The following is a 20,785-nucleotide window of genomic DNA, read 5'->3' on the forward strand; positions in this document are numbered from 1 at the left end:
GGGTTCACAAGTTGATCTCACTTTTCAATGGCCTAAACTGCTGTCAATTCTTGGAAATGACTGATAATTGGTCAGAACAAAAAACCCCCATCAGCCATCAGCACTTCTAACTTCCCCTCTTTCCTCAGCTTTGCTTTAAAGGTAAAGCTACCCCATGACAACATAAAATAAAACATATGATAAAGTGCTACTTATAGCAATAATGCTGCTTTCTTTTTATTTCTTCCCTATTACTCCTCCTCCCCCACTAAATTAGGGAATCAGCAATGTTTAAGCAATACAAATGTCAGTAATTGGTGTAACTCACTGTTCCAGTACATATATCTATTCCCATAAAGGTATTGATTTTTGCAAGTAGCATCCAGTCTAGTTACAAATATACTTGAGAGAGATATAAATAGCTTTTTTTTTTTTTTTTTTGAGCAAAGCCAAGTTATACATTTTAAAATGTATAACTTCCCCCACACATCCCTTTTTATGTAGACTGTAACAAACCTGTATTTGAAAAGTGAGGTCCAAAAGATGAATGCTTTGCCTGAGAACCTTGCTGAAACTGAAATGGTTAGAAATGGCTTATTGCAGACCTGGAATGATCTCTGACATGTATGGAAGGAAAGTCTCATCTATATATGAAACTTTGAGTATTTTGAGAGGATGCTAATATAATTTCTTGCATTACTTTCTAAATAAACACATTCCAAATAGCTTTTCCCACAGGCCCAGTGTTCCTTTGTGCTGTTTGTGTTGCATGGCCGCCCACTGGCGCTTGTTCAGGGCAGGCCGCACCCTCTGCACAGCTTGGTGTTCTGAAGCTGCACAAGTCCCTTGTCAAACAGGGCACTGTGTGAATCCTCCACCTACTCCACACAGAGGGATGCCCCCTACACTGCAATTGCATACCCAAACCCTTCTCACGAGCAGTACTTTGTGTGACTTAAACCTTATCAGTGTGTTGAAATGAGGAAGGTTTGCCTTCTGTTTGTTTAAAAGTACATGCGTGTATAATCTTCTATTTTCCTTCTTCCTGCAGGTGTTCCTTTTGATCCAGAGTGAGAAGATAAAAAGTGATTTTGTTTACCTTAGCTGGCTGGCTCGTTGCTGTGAGTCACTTTACTCTCAATATTGCAGAATAGAGATCCTCCTCTATTGCGTCAGTCTTGCAATCCACTTTCCTAATTGAATTTAATGTTGTAGGTGGATTCAGAACTATGAAAGTGAAAAGCTGATTGCACTAGTTATAGTGTGGGTGGTTATTGCACCTTTCATACATCTGGCTTTTATAAGCAATTACTGCTTCAGTGCAATGCAGTTATAGTACTGTCAGTGCAGCTTTGTCCTGACCAGTGACCCTTTTTCTTCTCAATTGTCTACTCAATTGCTTGAGTGAAGACTTTCTGTCTTAAAAGACTGAGATACAGCTTTAGAATGTTCAGAGTAAAACACAAAATAGAAGCATTCATACTGGGTCAGGCTCAAGGGTCTGTCTGCCTTCAAGGTTAGCCAATGTCAGATGTCTAGGGAAGAAAGGAATCAGGTAAGCATACATGGTATTTTTCTTCCTACCATGTTACTCTACATGTTGTCCAAACTCCTGTGCCTGAGGGGTATCCTTTATAATCTCCAGCATGTGTTTTTCTTCCAAAAACTCTTAGAAGTGTTCTTTACTTGAATTTCTTTGAATCCAGGAAACTTTTGCTGTGTTTAATATTCTATAGCAAATCTTATTTACTTTTTCTGAACCAGTTTTTAAAACATTGCAGGGTACACCTCAGTACAGAGACAGCTGCAGTGACACATACAAAATAGTATAGAAGTTGGCTTTTCTAAGGACTCGAGTCTGAGGCTCCCTAGGCTAATTAATTTTTCTTACAGTGCCTCAATACAAAAATGTTTTCTTATCAAACCATTTTCAGCAGTTATACCTGGAATGTAAATATGTATGCTTTGGGTTGTTATGCTATACTGCAGATGTAGTAAACATCTCCTAACATGATCTTTCCAGACAGGCAGATCACACATAGGGATGCCTATCTATGATTCTGTTTTAGGATATGCCAGTTTATTTCCTTTTTAATTAAGCTGCAGTTCCTTATTGTGTTGGAGTGTTTTATATGTGAATGCTTTATTTGAATTTTTTATGGGAATAATGAATATAGTCATCTTTTTGTGTCAAATATGTAAATAACTAACCGATCACTTTATAATACATTAATGTCAGAGTACAATTACAGATTGAGTAGTAAACAATTCAGTGCTGAAATATTTCCAAGGGGCAAAATGTACCAGGGATGCATCCTCTTTCATGGCAGAATGTAATTTTTTGTTTAGTATTATAGTACTATTTATACCAAATTCTTCTTGAAGAGAAGGTCAAAAAACATTGAATTATTACAGAACTTCATTGCTCTAGATAGATTGGTGTTGGAAATTGAGAACTGGCTGTTTACCACTGCATATGGTATCTGAAGCTGATGAGAAATTTGATGTCTTGCTGCCTCCTAAGTGAGAAGAGTCTATAAATTCTGTGATTTGGTGTTACATGTTTATTGTTGATTACCACCCATTCAACCTGCAATATAATTACAGACACAGTGGATACAGATATAACAAGCTAAACAGTCCTTCTTTTGAAAAAGCACAAGAGTGATCCTTATGTGAATAGCCAGGTACTCTCAGAGCCACTATTAAGGCTTGAAAAAGAAAGGAAAACTTGCATTAAACAAAGAAACACAGAAATGTCTGTTCCATCTGCCACTGAATATTGTGCGTAGCATATTCTTTTCACAATTCCAGCTTTTTCTTGTTATTGCAGATATTATGAATAAGAAGCCACAGCTGGCCTGGAAGCTCTATCTGAAGATGGAAACCTCAGGAGACTCCTTTAACCTGTTGCAGCTTATTGCAAATGATTGTTACAAAGTGAGTTTTCTCTTTAGTGCTGGGTGTACGACATGTTAATTCAGTGATTGTACTAAAAGACATTTTTTAGATACTTTTTATCATTGTCATCACTAGTGAACTTTCTTCTATAACGGCAGGATGTCTAATAATGTGAATGAGTTGGCAAGGATTAGTCAGTATTTTAACCTACAGGCCTTCTTGGTGGAGAACCCATTGATTAAATTGTTGGTAAATTACTGCATGCTTGAGCTATCAATAATGATAACAGTTGCTTCTCCTACTAGGGATTCATTATGGGTAGAAATGACAAAAAACTTTAAGGAAAAAATCTAGCAGAGATTCAGCAAGATGCCTCATGCTGCTTCTTTTTTTTCTTTTTTCTTTTTTTTTTTTTTTTGGGGACAGTATTGTGTTTTCCTTAAAGCTTGTAATGAAAGAGACTCCTTGTGATCTCAAAAGCAATATTCTAAAACTGAGAGAATTATCTCTTGTACATCTTTCAAGTACTCAGTTACCATCTCACCCTAAAAGTCTAGTGGCTATGCCTCTGGTGTTTCCTGTAGATGCAATTTGTGAAAGCAGGTTGATAATCAGACCTCATGTAAAATCTCTCTCTAGATCATTTAAAGTCTCACTTAAATCTGTTGATTGCTTTGTCTGAATTCTTTTCAAAATCTTCTTGTCCTGAAGAGGAGAAGTAGCTCCACATTTTGGATTTATCTAGAGCTCTTAAAAGCTGCATTTATAGAACTAAATTTTTCAGCCTAGTTATATGTCTACATATGGCCATAAATGACTGCTCCAAAATTGTTACTTTAGTATTATAATTTGTCTTTCTGCACTAGCAGCCATTGTACCTCTTGAACTAAATGGCAAGGTAGGTCCATGTTGTTTGATTTTATGTGGCATTTTTCAGTTGTTTCTGAAACTTTACATTATATTGGAGGTCCGCAGACAGTTAGAGAGATGTAACTTACGAAGGCAGGCTTTAGGCTTTAGGCTTTGCTCAACAGAAAACAGAATGAGCATGGATGGAACAAGGTCAACAGTGTTCTGAGTGTTGGTGCAGCTGGATTACTCATTGCTGTGCTGATAGAAATTATTCAGTGAGGAAGTTGGCATGCAGGATTTCATGCTAATTTCTCAATGCTTCTTATGCAATAGCCCATCTTGTCCATATGGAGAACAGCAAATGACTTGGGGTGAAGCATTTCCTAGATTTATGTCAGATAAAAGGAGAACATTAAATCTGTATCTGTTTAATGGAACTAGATCAGATACTAACTTGGATAGATCAGTATTCTATTTTTTCTTTTTAGCTGACACATCTGATAGTGTTCATACTCACTATCTTTATTCCCATACATTTAAGTGTTTGCCAGTCACCAGTGGTTAAAATCAACATTTTTGTGAAGAGAATTATTACTCATCCTGTAGTACCAGTGTTTCTCTGACTAAGGTTTCCAAATGTAGCTCCCACAGCCTGCACTTTTTTCTCTGCAGCCTTCCAGCTACCAAAGGATGGGAGGCTGTGTTCAGTCTGCCTTCTGTGATCTGTCATGGGAAGATGCTAGTCACAAACAACAAACAACATTGCCCTTCAGGCTTGCCCAAGTGGAGAACACTCACACAGCCCACACAAGATACGCTATGCTGACTTCAAAAGACAAAGTTAATCTGGTCACTCCTTTTGCATTGACTGTTGCCAAGCAACTTGCTCCTGGTTCCCAGTTACAAGTAGAGAACCTAAGGGAGAAAAGATAGGGTACACATTGGATTTTCCTATGCTAAGGAAAATTTTGGATTATAGGGTCACTGAATTTTCTTTTGTAACTGTATCAGCGAAGAAAAAAGTTTAAGTTAAACCCAGGAGATAATATGTGGCCATGTCTGCATGAGGAAATGTGATTTCATTTTCAAATGTCTAGACTAGTTGGAGGTTGATGTTCTGTCAAGGGTTTGGTATAGTTGGTACGACAATAGATAAGGGCACCTCAAAAAAAGATGTTATAATACCACCTGTTTCCCATTTTCCTAACTGCAATGTCCTTGTTCTGTGTCACTTGCTGCCTGCAGAAAAACAGGAAAATGCATGTTGCTTCTAAAACTTACTGCTCATTTCAGAAAACTGAGCTCAGTGTTCTCAATCCCCTTCTGAAAGGTGGTCAGGAATAATGTTTCACTTTCTGTGCAGATGCGTCAATTTTACTATTCAGCCAAAGCCTTTGATGTTCTGGAGAGACTGGACAATAATCCTGAGTACTGGGAAGGCAAGAGAGGTGCCTGTGTGGGTGTATTTCAGATGATCTTAGCTGGCCGAGAAGCAAAGTGAGTATTCTGTGTTGCAGCTGAATTAATTTTGCTTTTTTCCTATTTTCAGCTAGCTGTAAGCCAGAATCATAATCTCAGCTTTAGAACTACATATCATCTTCCAATCTTTATTAACCTTTCAGAGTATGGACACTCTGTCCAGAGGCTCCATATGCAGTCTTCAACTTGAAGTGTCTCTTGCACACCAACAGTTATAGAATATATGGTAGAGAATAATTTATGAGCAAGTGCTGTGGACTATAAAATACCAGCATACTGTCATCATCATCACTAGGAAAACCTAGGTTATAAAGTGTACTGGTATGTTTATGAACTGGGGGAGAACAACATCATTTCATGTTGGTGGTGTAAGAATGAAAAATATCACATGACATTTTAAGGTGCATAGAACACAACTAAGGAAACATTTACTCAACATTGTAGGAAGGACATGATTTCTCTAAACAAAGAGTAGATGAGACTGTGTTTTCATTAAAATTTGCCTTCTGAAGACACTGACCATGTCACATAAATATACTTATTGATGAAAGCTTAAAGGAAGTCATCTGTGTTACTGATGATTTCAGTTTTGTCCCATTTCACTGGATGGGGAAATGAGAGAGAGTAGTGAAACTGTATTTAAGAGCTGCTCCCTTGAGAATATTCTGCTGTGATGCCAGATGGCCACTGTCCTCTGGCCAAAGTTGCTGTGTCCTACATGACTGGTAGGTGTGTATCTTGGCTTCTACACCTTCCTTCTTTTCACTTTTCTGCTGGAATAATCTCATTAACTACTGCACCTTTCAAGTGTCCTTTTCGTCTTCCAATCACTGCAGCAGATGCAGTGAAATACACATAGTTTGGCTGTTTCTCAAAATATGCAATTAAGTTCTTACTGTAAACCAACTAGAAAACTGCAACAGGATTTATATAGGTTTAATAATAATAGGTTTATTCTATTAGGAATGTTGATTTCCATGTTATTTGTGTTTATGTGTATTGTGTTATGTGTGAAGTGCTTTGGCAAAGTAAAGCTTGATGTTGCCATACTGAAGAGTAGCAAATAACACTAAAGATTTTTTTTTCAAACTTTGGTTTGTTCTGGGGGACAATTTCACAAGAGTCAGGGAATGTATACAAATACACACATATGCACACACTAAATTAATTACATTTTGGTGATTATTTTTCTTCAACTTATAATTTCTTTACAATTGTATACAAGACTTTTTCATTGGTTGCTTTTTTTGTCTATGGGATCACATCTAGAGGGTATTTTAACCTATTCCAGCAGTGCAGATGAATGGACCTCTCACCTCAGAGGACCCATGTTTTGTGAAATAGTCTGATGTAAGCAGTTTGTTGTATCAGCTGGGTCTAACCCTCACTTAAATCTTTGCTTTTCACCTTTGCAGAGAAACTCTGCGGGAAGTACTGCACCTTCTGAAGAGCACTGGTAATTCTCAAGTAGAATACATTGTTCGCATCATGAAAAAGTGGGCCAAGGAGAACAGAGTCCCTGTTTGAGTCAGTGTCACAAAATGAACTAGGTCAGTTGCTACTGTATGTCTGGCTGCAAGACAAGAGTCTTGTTCTCCTGTGCATTCTGGGCATCTCCTTCCTTGCAGGACTTCAGGCATTCAAGCAGGTTGACCTAGCTGAGGAGGAGTGTCCTGCAGTGAGATTCAAAACATATAGTATGTTGTTTTTTTGGTGGTTTTTTTTTTATTTTTTTCTTTTAATTAAAACTTTATTGGTACTTTTTCTGTTGCACCACTCCATTCTTTGAAAAAAGTTTCATTTTTTTCAATAGTAGTTTAACTGTCCACAAATCAAAATGCACCTCAAATGTTCCCCTAATTCCTCCACAAGAGTTACTGAACTGCATAGTGGGGTTTCTTTTCCCAGCAAGCCTTCTGGCCTCTGGAGAAGAATCATTTGTTACATGATTCAGACAAACCTTCAGCAAGTGATGGAATGTAGCAAATGGAGATTGTGACAGTGATACCACTAGGCATTACTAGGGTATTGGATAATACAAAAGGCTTAACATAGAATCATATAATCATAAAATGGCTTGGATTGGAAGGGACATTAAAAATCATCTAGTTCCAACCTGCCATGGGCAGGTACAGCTTTCACTCAGAGCTGTTCAGGTGCCTCAGAGCTTTATCCAACCTGGCTTTAAATAGTTCAAAGGATGGGCCATCCACAACCGCTCTGGGTAGCTTGTTCCAGTGCCTCACTACCCTCATAGTAAAGAATTTCTTCCTGATATCTAAGCTAAATGTAATCTCAGTTTGAAACCATTTGCTCTTGTCCTGTCACTACATGCCCTTGTGAAAAGTCTCTCTTCTTTAGGACTTTTATAGATTACCTGTCTGGGGTAAAATACAAACCATATTCTGAGGAGTATCATTTTCTGGATGAATTTCAATTACCAATACCCTAATTTGGAGGTTCCTTGTCTGTAAGGATTGTTTTCTCTCTTACCTTTTTCAGAGCACGGAGACTTATTTGACTGACAGTACTGTTCAATCTCACTTTGAAATTTAACACTCAAAACATTTATTCATGTTAATATAGTTCACATGAGAACTTTAGTGATCTGATAGATAAAAAGATCTGATTTCTTTTCTTTAGCATTTACCACCATCATGAGCAATATATTCATTATACTTCTGGATTTATTATACTCTCCTGTTTTTTTAAGGAGAACAGTTCAGGGAATACATAATTCTGAGAGAAGGCAACAGTTGTAACAAAAAATGTGTTATACATTTGGTAGTAAAAAAATTTGTATATTATTTGTAAAAGGAAGCTTTACATTTTATAAATTTGTGAAATACTTAAGAAGTATTTTTTTTATCTTTTGAGGGGAATTCAGAATACCATATTCTCTACTGTCTGTGCATTGATTAAAGTTCTTACTTGAATCTACAGTTGAATGTCTGATTGGTCTGTGTTGCTTCATACTGCAGAAGCTGAGATAGTATTTTCATTTTGCTATGGAAGAGAGCAGGTTTGTGGCTGGTTGTTAAGTGCATGTTCATCAATCAGTCAAAGGCAAGCCAATGGCCTTGGTCCTGATCTTATGGTAGTTTGCTGAAACTAAGGCAGCTGCGTGTATGTGGCACACCCTTCTGCTATATAATGTGTCTGGTTTTACTGCTGTAAGCAAAAAATATGGGTATTATTGTTCAAGTGTTTAGAAGTACATTGATAGTTGTGGTTACTTGCACTTAAATCTAGAAACTGATCCATCACACTAGCAACAATAAGCCTTTCAGCAGGGGCATTGTTACACTCATTCAAAAGAGGTGTGAAAGGAGCAGTATTTTCACTGGAAGCAGTTACAAAACACTTCACTCCTGAACAGCATTTTTCATTTCCATCTCAGTTTAATTAAATTGGAAACAGATTGGGAATACAATTATGAATCTTGGTACAAAGCTTCAAAAAATCATGTTGGTGGCTTTGTAGCAGATGTTAAATGCATCTAATTACTGCCTTTATTGAAGCTTAACCTGCAGGAGAGCTGAAGAGCATCCAAATCCATTACAAACCATTTTACATGTTGGTTGAACCTTCTGAAGTAAGTATGATGACTTTGCAGCACAAGGGCTTGGGGAATTTTAAATTCTCTCATCTGTAATCAGGGAAGAAGTTTTTTTTTAAAACCTCACCTTTATTTACTGTAGCCATAATGTCATATTTGATATGCTAAATAACATGGGGTTTAGCACAGTGCATTTTATTGAGTGGTAATAAAGCTTTTATCATTTAAGATATAACAGGGGACTGCAGGGCTTTGCCTTGAGCAGTGATGAAATAAGGTATTTTACATAATGTCTTAGGGTCTTGGTAATAGAACAGATATGTAGGTACTATTAAAATGCAGAACAAGAAAAGTACTGAAATACTGATGTTTATTTTACCTTAGAAATACATCCAGAATGTGTGTTCCATTGTTTAATCTGAGGTCATATTCAAAGAACAGAGATGAGAAGTTGCCTTAGCTGATACAGAAATGAAATGTAGTAAAGAATAGATAAAATTTTATCCCTGTCCATTTCTATATTTCCCTAAACTGTGGAAATTTAAGGAGTCAAGGTACTCTAAATAGGATGGCTGGGGGTAAAGGTAGATGTGGAGGAAAAGAAGAAAAGTGACCTATTGAGCAAGTAGGCAGTGAAGAATGCATGTGCAGTCAGGGAAATGGATTTATTTATTGGGTCAGGACTAAGCAAATTCACACAGTGGCATTTCAGATAATGCAATGAAAGGAAGACTAAGGCAGAAAGAAATTGCTGCATCATTACAATTTCAAGGAAGAATATGGAAATTAGAGTTATTTCTTATAGTCTGAGTAAGCATCTGATTCTGGAAAAATTAACTACAGAGAATGCACAGAAGGTACTGTGCTAGCAATCATAGCGTTAATAGTGAGTAGTAGGGAAAGCCAAATCCCAAATAGTAACTTCTTTTAGTTGGGTGCTGGCCCATTCCTGATGGATAAGAAAGTCAACCTTGAATTAAACTTGTTAATACCTGAACAACAGTTATAACAGTAACATCTAAGAGAACTAAACTGGAGGCAGCAAGTTCACTGTGAAAGAAAAGTCATGTCACATTATAGCTCTGGACTGTAAGCAGGCATTTAGGTTTATGTGGTTCCCTTGGCTGGAAACTGGCTCATTGATCTTCATAAAAAAGCTGTCTGAGCATGAATGAGGAACTTGGCTATTAGGTACTCAGACACAAAGTAAACAATTACCTAAATGGCTGTTGCTGCCTGTAGCTTCACTATTTGGAAGCTGTACATCCATTGAAGAAAACATCTAGATTTTGTCCACTGGTTTACTCTTTAACCATTTTTCCTCTGTATTATCTCCAGAAGTAACTTCCACTCCACTACATTTGAAGTTTCATTTCCAAATTTCCCTCTTCCCTTTCAATCTATTTCATGGTCATTGAATAAGTAGACAATTGCATGGAAGTGTTACCAGCAACCTCAAAATCAAGCCATTAATCAACAGCTAGAAAAGCTGGCCTGACTCTACATAGTCCAAGATGGTAGATTTCAGCAGTGTTGAATCCAGTAACTAACTCGACTTACCATAAAACACTTGCCAGGAAAAACTTAGAGTGTTAATTTGAAGATGGATAATGAAAAATCCATAGTTTTATTTTGAAATTTATTCAAATAGTTAAATCATATTGGCTTTTTTAGAAACTGTACCTTAATTCTAAATTAAACTTGTTTAGCCTTGTTTTCTAATATTCAGTTCTTCCAATGTTCATCATTGCTGTTTGTTATTAAAGCTTGGTTTGCTTTTTGCAAAAAAATTGGTTTGCTATTAATTTCTTTGGTTTGGTTTTTTGGTGGTTTTCTTTGGAGGTTTTTTTTCATCTTTAGGTATACTTAAAGTGCAGCAAGTCAATTCTTGTTTGTATGAAAGTCAGCTTCCCTTGTAAAGGTGTTTTGCAGGCTGGAACACAGGCAGTTGGTTTGTCAATAGATTTCTTTTGAAAACATGGCTGTTTAGCACTGGGCATAATTTATCTCTGTATGTAGCATTGGAATATGCTTCTCCATAGTGCTGCTTTCTCCTGCATGGGTACTCAAAGACTGATTCACCCTTTTTGCTATATTATCACGGGGGAACCTTGCATTAAACTGGTTCTTGGCTGGGACATGATATCTAGGATTTTTCCAGAACTGGCATTTTCCAGAATACGGTCTATACTTTGGAAGAGACAGACTACCTTTTGTTCTACAAAAACACATTTTGTTCAAATTGGCTCAGTTTTCCAGCTTGTGCAGACCACTCTGCATGACTACTTATCCCAAATAATTACTGGTTTGTTTCTCTGTAGCTATTTATTAGCTCAGTTTTACAGCTATATCTGGGTCATCAAGAGGTATGTTGGATCCTCCATTCTTCCAGGATCCCCAAGACTTCATTCATTCAATTCATTATTGATGACTGATGGCTGCTTTTCATAATTTGCAAGCCTCAAATTATTTAACATGTACCTTACAGATATGTTACTATGCTATTCTTTAAAATTAGGTATATGACATCAGAAATGTATGCATTGCACTTGTAGGAACAGCACTATTGTTATATTCAGCTCATCTTGTAAAAGATCCATGTCATAGGATATACTTCCCATTCATTTTTTATTAGATGAGCCTTTCAGCATCCCAGAGAGTCTTACAGAGTGCAGTTGCTCAAGTCCTTTTGCATAATTTGAAACAACTTTTTTTGGCCCTGCAATCACATTTAGCCACACACTAAAAGGTTACCTTTGACTTTGTAGAGTTTAAGCTTTCATTTGGAACAAATAAAGCAGGCATTTCACATCTCTGGACAAGGGACAGCTCCTAAATTCCTTATAGGTCTTGCTTAATTGATGAATTACACTAGCATCTAGTAATAGATTTAAAAATAAAAGTAATGCCTGTGTTTAGTAAGAGCTGTGACTTTTGAATAGACACAGTGTATTCTTCAAATAAAAAGAGAACTTCTGTTTCAGCTCATACTTACATGCTTGAATTGTGCTTAGTTGCTCCACATTGTATTATTCTCAGTAATTCTTTAGAAGAATTTAAAATATTGCAGTAAAATAAATAATGGTCTTTAATATGTTTTTACAATAGATCCTCAAGACTGTGGGTCTCCCGTTATTTGAAAAGGAAATATGCTGTCTCACGGTTTGTAGTGATTCTCAAATACAGCTCAATCAAACTAAAAAGTGGGATACTATGTGTGCTGTTCCATGAACCTAGGAACTGCACTGAGTGTTTTGCAGCCTTAAACCACATTTTAAGCTGGTCCTTAACTGGAGATGAGTGGTGAGCCTTAGACTTTACTTTGATCACTGTAAGCAACTTCCACGTGATCAGTTCTGTGAAAGCACACATGCAACAGTGCAGAATTATAAAAGGTAACATTTTAAGAACACATGGAATAATGTGAATATTGTTTACATCACGTAGAAAAGAACCATGCTCCAATTCCAATGAGCTGCATTGCTCATTGTAACAGCTACAGTTTTCTTGGATGATTTTGTCTTTCTTAGGGAAAGCATGATGGGATCATAATTCATGTCTACTCTAATGCTACTTGTAGTCTTTTTCTTGCTTTACATTAGTGGTTGAGGCCATTATATGGGGACCCATTATGTGACAAAACTCAGTTTCTTATTTTGCAGAGATGGTGAATTAACTCATATCACATGATATAATTGTGTCTCATGAATCCATATGTGGAAGCTAAGAAAATGTTACAAAAATTAAATTACAAAACCTGATAAACCAAGTCATAAACTGTCTGGTATATTTCCATACTGATAATTATCCTAATGTTTTCATTCTACTAGTTCATGATGCCACATGTGCTGAACTTAGCTATTACTGAACAAACTGAGAAGCTCTCTATATAAAATTGTGATGGTTTTCCCCACCATTTAAAGGCAGAAGAGCTATTTTCTGATCACAACAAAGTAATTTCTGAGGCAAGCTTTACAAGACTCCCGACTCAGTTTAGCCACTTATTCTCAAGCAGGTTTTATCACTGTGTCCACTTTTCATTCTGCATGTTCTTGTTCCCTGCTGAGTGTTTTCCCTTCCCATCTCCCCATTGATGTGATGGGCCTTACAGAACTACCGGACTACTGCTAAGGTACTGCTGTTTTCCACTTCTCCCTTCCTCCCCTTGCACCACCTCTCAGCATGACTTGCCTCACTCCCACTTCACAGGCATTCAAGGCAAGATATTTTCAGATTTGTAAAATGCTAAGTCCTGTGGAAGACCAGAAATCATCATGACACTAAGAATAACTCAGTCTCTTAAATCAGTGAGGAAGTGTTCAGATAAGAGTAGACTGTACTGTTACTTACCAATGTCAGGAGTAATTCTATTAAGGTCAGAAAAATGGCATTTGAAGTAAAACTGTTACACAGAAAATATAGGTTGTTTTCACAAGCATTTTGGATATGTAGTGTCCACTCTCATCTTAAAATTGTCACTTCTATTGGTGCTATTTTACACTTATTTTAATATGCTAAAAAAACTCCACATTTCAAATCTTCTCAAAGTCCAACTTGAGGTGGAAAGAAAATAGTTTTAAGGAATTTCACTTGTCTATTTAAATTATTCATGTATGAAAAATCTTTTTTCATATGTAATTTTTCAGTTGCTATTTTTAATGCTGTGGCAAATCAAAAGCTTTGTGTTGAATCTGCAAGTTCAGTATGTAGTTAATTCTCGGTGATAAATATGTGCTTTGCTTTTTTGAAGGCAATTTGGCTTGGAAATAAAATCATGGAAGTATGAAAATGCTGAACTGCACATGCAAAGTATGCTTTTGAGTATTCTAGTCATAAGCTTGTATGAATGTTAAAAATGTGGTGATTTGTTTATGCAATGACTCTCAGCTGTCTGTGATAATGTGCACTTACCTAGGTGTGGAAGTTAAATCAGTAAAAGCAGCTTCCAAAGTGGTGAGGGGCATTAAAAAACTTGGTTAGGAAATTGGAGTTTTGGTAAAACCAGTCTGAAAGTGAAAGGAGGAACAAAAAAGAAAAACATTTCTTCAAGGTCACAGCAAATATTATGTTGTACATCTTTATAACTTTTAGAAAGTTGCTTTGCCATCTACATATATGTATTACATTAAATTCTCCTTTTTGCGAGGATGAACATTGCTTGACAGGTGTTGCCTGAACAGTAACAGTAACTATATTACTAAATTATAATATTTTAAAATACATTACAGGATTTAATAAAAATAAGTTTCCTATAATTATCACAATATTTATATTTCACTAAAAACTAGAAAATCTCACCATGGCAAGTGACCAAGGCTCCTCTAGCTAGCAGTCTGCCTGAGTCCGCTCTCAAGGACACCAAGAGTGTTTGTCTCATCCTGGGTCAGCACCCACAAGAGAAACCCTGAGCAAGGACAAATCTGTGGTACATTACCTTTTGTACCTTCTTTTCTGAGAATTACTTCCAGACCCTTTTACCTCATTAAATAGCATTACTACTGCTTTAGTGTAGAAATTGCAAATCAGACTGAGAACTCCCCACCTAGCTAGTCCTCCTTACTTGTGTTACAGGTGGGTGGCAGAGCTACAGGAAATCATGACTCCTATTCTTGTGTGGCTTTCATTACTATTGGGAGAATAAAACTGGCAGACAACAATACTGAGATAAGACAATAACCTGACTCAGAAGTTTCAGACAGCCTGGTAATCTTCGGCTGCCTCCAGGGGTGCTGGCCTGATGGAACAGGCTTTTCATCGGAGATAAGCATCCCATGCCACAAGTATCTTTAAAGAAATTGTGCAAATGAGGAAAAAAGTGAGAGACAACTCCCCAGAGCACACAATCCCTAAGTCTCTGTAAACATCTAGGTGTTTTACATTTTCAAACGAGCAGGTGTGAATCATAAAAGAAATAAGGAAGTCTATTATTTTCAAAGACTGCTCCTCTTCAGTTTTAAACTGCTTAGGTATGGTTTAAGTGACAGTCATAATCAACAGGCAGATGCTCCTCAGTTTAAGTTTCTTTGCCAATTCACTGAAGTCTGCTCCCTTTCTATGTACTCGTATTTTTAGGGAAAAAAGTGTGTGTGTGTGTGTATGTGTGTGTGTGTGTGCACACATGCGTGCGCGCGCGCCAACACGTATTATTGGGTACTTCTCTACAAAATCCCTTCTTTGATTATTTCTGATGTAATTTTATTGCTATTCTTTCTACCTACACAAAAAAAAAATTAAAAAGTCCAGGATTTCAACTAAGAGGTTACTTTAAAGAACCATTGAATCGTTCAGGTTATAAAAGACAAAAAAATGTTCATTGAATCCAACCATTTACTCAGCAATACCCTAGCCACCATTAAGCCATGTCCCTAAATGCCACATCTACACATCTCTTAAATACCCTCAGGGAGTGTGAGTCAACCACTTTCCTGAGTGGCCTGTTCCATTACTTGACAACCCTTTGGATGAAGAAATATTTCTTAATATCCGATTGAAACCCCCTTTGGTGCAATTTGAAGGCAACTTTATCTTGTCCTATTGCTTGTTATTTTGATAATTCAGTGACTTTAATTTTCTTGTTTCTTGATCACTTAGAAGGTAACTAATTTTTTTCCCCTCTGTTTTTTCTTTCTTCTAAGTAAAGAGTAAACCTGCAAAGAGGAATTTCCTAGGGATTCACTGCTTGGCAGAGAAAACATCTCAGGGGCTGACATCCCCAAATTAACATGATTTTAGACAGAGTCTACACACCACCTGGAATCATTACTACTGTAAAAGTTTACAGCTTATTTGTCAAATTTAGTACTGAGTTCACCCTTAACACTAGGAAAGCTTAAAGAGAAAAGTTGCATGCTTGGTCCAGCAAGAAATCTTGACACCAGAAGCAGAAACAGTTATTAAGTAAAAAATAAGATGTAACTAGAAAAGCGTTCTTAACTTGTTAGCTACAAGTGATTTTGCTACTGTTATCCAAATAAACAAATGATCTGTGTTCTGCTTCGTAAATGCACCTACTTAAGAGAGCTGATGTTTAATGTCTTTATGTTTCATCTTCTCTCCAGACTCAAAAGATGTTCCCACAGCAGCTTCTCCAAGCAGCTTGCTCTTCCTTGGCAAGCATGCAAGTCTTCTTTCCTTTTTCTCTCTCTGCTTTTTCTTCCTAACTTGTAACTCCATCTAAACAGAACTTTTGAGGCTTTGAATCTTCTCTGAGGTTTGTCTAAGACAACAGTCTTATCCTATGTATTAGTCTAAAGAATGTTACAGTGTTCTGTAGGGCATAGAAATCATCAGAAATTCAGAACTTATGTCGGCTTTAAATTTCTCATTGAGAAAATTCTTCTGAACAGCACAGATGATAGATACCCTAACACCCCCACCTTTGGTTGAGGAACTCACACTACCATGACACATCCTTTCCTGTAAATCCCTTTACTTCTTTCACATGAAGACTTGCCCTGATTTCTAGCTTATGTAAGATAAAAGCCAACATTTTGTTTTTATCAGCTACCTCTGAGATACATAGTCATGCCATTTATGTTGTTCTAGAACAAAACACGGTGTTGGAAGACCACTCCATCTCAGCAAGTGAGCAAAAGATGCACCTAAATCCACTTCTAGGGGTAAAAAGTGCTTTCAATTACAGGAGCAGTAACTACTTTTTGCATAAAAATTGTTGCCATTTAAAAAACCTCCTATTGCCATTGAAACCTTGCACTTTTGGTCAGATTTGTTCAAAGCATTTCTTAAAGCTTTAGAGAGGAGTTCAGTGTCTCTTGGGCTCAAATTATCCAGTGAGACTTGAACAATTCACAGGGAGCAAATACAAACGTATGGGATAAGTTCATTATCACAGTTCCCCTGCCTTGAAATTGTTACAAATGAGTATTACTGCCTTGTCAAAGGAGACCCTAGTTACCTGAAGCCAATGCACACAGCCTTCCTAGAGTAAATCTGGCATTGCTCTACCTGCCTACAGTCCTTCCAAACTTCAGACTTCTTAAGGCTGTGGCAGAGCTGCTGATAAAAGCTCTTAAATACATGTGCCTGAGGAAAGAAAGCTAGAGGTATATTCTTCAGGAAACAGTATTTTTACTTAAAAGAACAAGAATAGGAAAAATATGAGGGGGGAGGATACTGCAGATTAATCAGTTTTCTAAATGATATGAAAGGCATTGGTGTTTCATTTTGGAAAAAAAGCAGGTGGTTTATTTCTTGATTCTGGATCTGTCAGGGTGCAACTTAGTAAAGCTGTAAGAGGAAAGAGAAGTTAAAAAAAAAAAAAAGGCACACTTGAATTCAGAAATCCTTAAACAGAAAAATTCAAAAAATTCAGAAATTCCATTAAACAGAAAACCAGCAATGCTAGCCATGTTGTTGGTGCAGTGGATTCTTGTGATGCAGCAGCAGTTCTAGTAAAAGCTACAAAAACACCAACCTACCTGCAGCTGGATCATCTCCTGACACAGAAATGGAAGCTGCAGCTGCTGTGGCAGCAGTGCCAGTGAAAGGACCACAAGGATCAACAAGATGCATGGCTGAACCATAAGAAACCAAGGATATAGTAGGGAAGCAGCTGATGGTAAATGAGGATATTCTTACAAAAAAAAACCCAAACCAAAACCCACACACACAAAACCCACAACAAAACAAAACGCAACCAAGACTAAACCTGATAGATCTTGGAGACTTTTGAGCAGTGGAGATGTGACTGCCACTGGTATGAGCTGGCTGCCACTTTAACTGCTATCTCTAATGTAGATCCCAGTGCTCACTTTAAGGAGAGAACAAACTGCCATTCCATTCCACCTAAGCTTATTATGTAATACTATTATACAAGCAGATGTTTTCTCCTGAATTCCCATCCAAGGACAAGAGGCTCATAGCTCATGGAAGTAAAGTAATAGCTTTTGAAACAAGCTCTCTGGAGACAGATATAACTGATGGGGACAGCTCTGCTTTCTGGTGGGACCCTGGGCCTGCTGCTGTGGGGTGTCCAGCCCAGAAGAAGCCACACAGTGGCTTCCATGAAGTCCAGGAGAGCAGTGACCACTGGTCTCCAATGAAACGGGGACAGCTGTGACTCTACCCCAACCAACACAAACAGCCCAAAAGCATGAGAGTGCTACAGACAGAGAAGCCAGTCCAAAGCAAAGCAGGAGGATCCCACCTGCACCAAAACAGAGGCCTCTGTGGTTTGCTGGTCTGTCTCTGTTGTTTTCTGTGTTTGAAACTAAGTCAGGTGAACAAACTGCCACTCACTGATGTGGCTGTAGCATCTGTAGTTGCAAGCTTTCACTTGGATCTACTCATACTGGCTTTCACCAGTGAAATAAAAATCAGTTTCAGTATCACCTCAAAATTACTCTCTTTGTGTAGCAGTTATATTTTTTAAACTCTTAATGTGCCTCTATGTGTCCTTTAGATAATGTACAAAGGGAAGGAATCTATATGATGTTGGACTGTTTTAGCATGGCCATGTCCTGAGAGAAAGCAAAGTAACTGGCAAAGCATCTCTAATTACTATTTAAAAATTACACTTTTTAAATTTTGTGTTGCACTGACAAGGGCAGCACATTATACTATGTACAGACAATACCTGAGATGGAGCTTAATGACAAAGAACAAAACAGGTAGCAAAACAGAATAAAAAGTATGGATAAATTACAAATCTAACTCTTACTGAAGTGCTTGAAATGGCACAAGCCTGGAACTCTTCTGGTGTATTTAAAACTAAATTCCTTGAGAGCTTACAATCAAGTGAATTTGGTTGTTTTCTTTTCCAAATGGTTCTCGTATCTTAGAACAAATATAACAGTAACATATTCCAGTAACTACAATGCTTGGATCTGCTGCCAAGTTTCTTTCTGAATTAGTTCAGATCCAGAGCAAACTATCTTTGGTGACTTCACTTTAAACGCAAAGATCCAAAACTACTGTTTGTCTAGTTGCATAAACAAGTACTAAGCCTTATAAAAACATGATGTGCATGCCAAGATGCTTAGAGGTTAGATAATATAGAAGTGTGAGGGTTTATTTGTCTAATTAAACTCCTTGGAAAAAGGAAGAGGGGGCATATGAAATACTATTTCATAGTAACCTTAGATGTGAAAGGCTGCTTCTAATATAAAGGTCTGGAATCTCAGAACAAATGGCCACCTGAAATTATTTCCAAGAACTACTTCTGGTTTTCTCTGTAACCCTGCCATGGGTTAGATGATGACTGCTCCTTTTCCAGCTTGTGTTTTCTCCTACTTAGAAAACATGCTAAAAATCTGACCAAGATGTGATTCCAGGTGTATGTACACTACAAGTCAATATGAAGTACTGGACTGAGATACTCATAAAACTAATTTTCTTGTGGAGTACGTACCCTACACTGATTACTTCTGAATAGAGTCCCCTATATCTTAGGTAAGAGACTGAAAGACAGAATGGAGTTTTACATAAGATACTTAAAATACACAGTTTATCTTCATCACATTCCATGGATGTATCCAGGTATTATGTGTGAAAAAACTACCTGTTGCATTCTTCTTTTATTTATTTCAAGGTCTAGTCTCCCATCTGGTACTTGAAAACAAGGTTCAGCAGAGCTGCAGAAGAGCCTGTGACTTCCATATAAGATTTCTGTTTGATGTGCAATAAACTGCTCTTTTTCTGAGGAAAGGCCCTTTTCTACCATCACGGGATTTAATGGCATAGATGACACAGAAACTTTGATGAGAATCAGACTCTTCCTGGCAGGATCCACAGGTCCTGGAGCTTAGGGATGCTCACTCAGTTTGAATCCAGAAATACATTTCCTATTTTGTGCATCAGCTGAAAGCTGTATGAAATTCTCAAGAGAGAACAAGTGCAACTACCAAATTATTTGATTATGATGCTGAAAGTCAAAACATATTTGAGGAATACATCTGCCTCTACTAAGCTTGCTAGTCTCACCACAACATGCAAGGCTTTAAGATAAAATAAGTCCCTTAAGACTATAAAGCTCAACAAAGTGTCAAGCTGCAAAAGGAAAGATTACATTTCTTAGACCAGGTCAGTCATTCCAGTGACTTGTGGCAGCAAGCAGTATTCTGGAATGCCCTCCATTCCCTGTTAGTGATGTTACAACTTTCAGTAACATTCTGGTGTCATGGATCTTCTCTGGAGTCTAGAAGAAATTTAGAAAGTCAAAAGACTTCCTATGCAATGATAGGAAAACATAAAGCACAGTGATGTAGTTTCAAAAATGGAGTAATGTCATGCACAGAATAGTCTGTTAGCATTATGCAAAATAACAGACATATGTAAATAGCTTGCTTTGCATGAGTACATTTTTTAAAAAGAGAACAGACCCACTCCTACCTAGTATTTCAGACACTAAAAAAAGTCCCAAAAATGGTAGTGTCTTTTTTCTCTGCTCCAATGAAACTAGAGGATAGTTTCATTGCTCATAATGTTCATAAGCTTCCTGAAACTTCACATTGCCTTGGTGGCATACCTCCATCTGGAAATACCAGCCATCAGTCTGTCAAAGTAGGTGGTGACAGACTGAAACACTTGCAGTATTTGCAGGCAGCTCCTGCTCAAGAGGGAAGTCTCGCTGCTGCTCAAACCCTGCCTTCCTTGCGTTGTCCGCTCTCTCTCTCGAACAGCTCTTTCCCAACAAGCCACAGCTGCTCCCCACAGCCAGAGCTGCTGCCCTACAGACCAGGCATGGCCGCTGAACAAGCTCCCTGCCGCCGAGGGCAGATCGGCACCCCGGGCAGCGGCTGCTCTTTTGTAACAGCAAGCTGCGATCAACCCCGCCATACGGCACGATTTTGTCAAACCCCGACGTCCTCTGCTGTTCCCGAGACACGGTGCGTCCGCGCCGTTGACGCTGGGAACAGCCTCTCTCCCCTCACGCGTGGCTTTTCTCTGATGACTGACCCGCAGCCGCCGTCTTCTAGAGACCTCAGCGGACTTCCCCTCGCAGGCCCGCGGCCCCCGCAGCCTCCCCGCGCTGCCCCGGGAGGACGAGCACTGCGC

At 37.9% G+C, this 20,785-nt stretch overlaps 1 protein-coding gene and 1 long non-coding RNA gene across 4 annotated transcripts in view; one reads left to right on the forward strand and one right to left on the reverse strand.

The window, feature by feature from the left end:
- Positions 1–8,151, forward strand: part of TTC26 (tetratricopeptide repeat domain 26) — a 47,879-nt gene extending 39,728 nt beyond the window's left edge. For 2 of the 3 annotated variants that reach the window (XM_015627143.2, XM_015627144.2), the window contains 4 exons: positions 1,031–1,100; positions 2,813–2,919; positions 5,096–5,229; positions 6,627–8,151. In XM_015627143.2, the coding sequence (XP_015482629.1) occupies positions 1,031–1,100; positions 2,813–2,919; positions 5,096–5,229; positions 6,627–6,738 (423 nt within the window). In that variant the 3' untranslated portion in view covers positions 6,739–8,151. The remainder of the gene's footprint in view (positions 1–1,030; positions 1,101–2,812; positions 2,920–5,095; positions 5,230–6,626) is intronic. The other variant, XR_002001718.2, reaches the window with a different exon arrangement.
- Positions 6,929–20,763, reverse strand: LOC109022643. Its single transcript, XR_004497546.1, has 2 exons — positions 13,682–20,763; positions 6,929–8,860 (listed from the first exon to the last, which is right to left on the reverse strand). It is a non-coding gene; the product is annotated as an uncharacterized LOC109022643 (long non-coding RNA).
- Between the last annotated feature and the right edge of the window lie 22 nt (positions 20,764–20,785).

The sequence above is a fragment of the Parus major genome, chromosome 1A (assembly GCF_001522545.3).
Source record: "Parus major isolate Abel chromosome 1A, Parus_major1.1, whole genome shotgun sequence".
NCBI lineage: Eukaryota > Metazoa > Chordata > Aves > Passeriformes > Paridae > Parus > Parus major.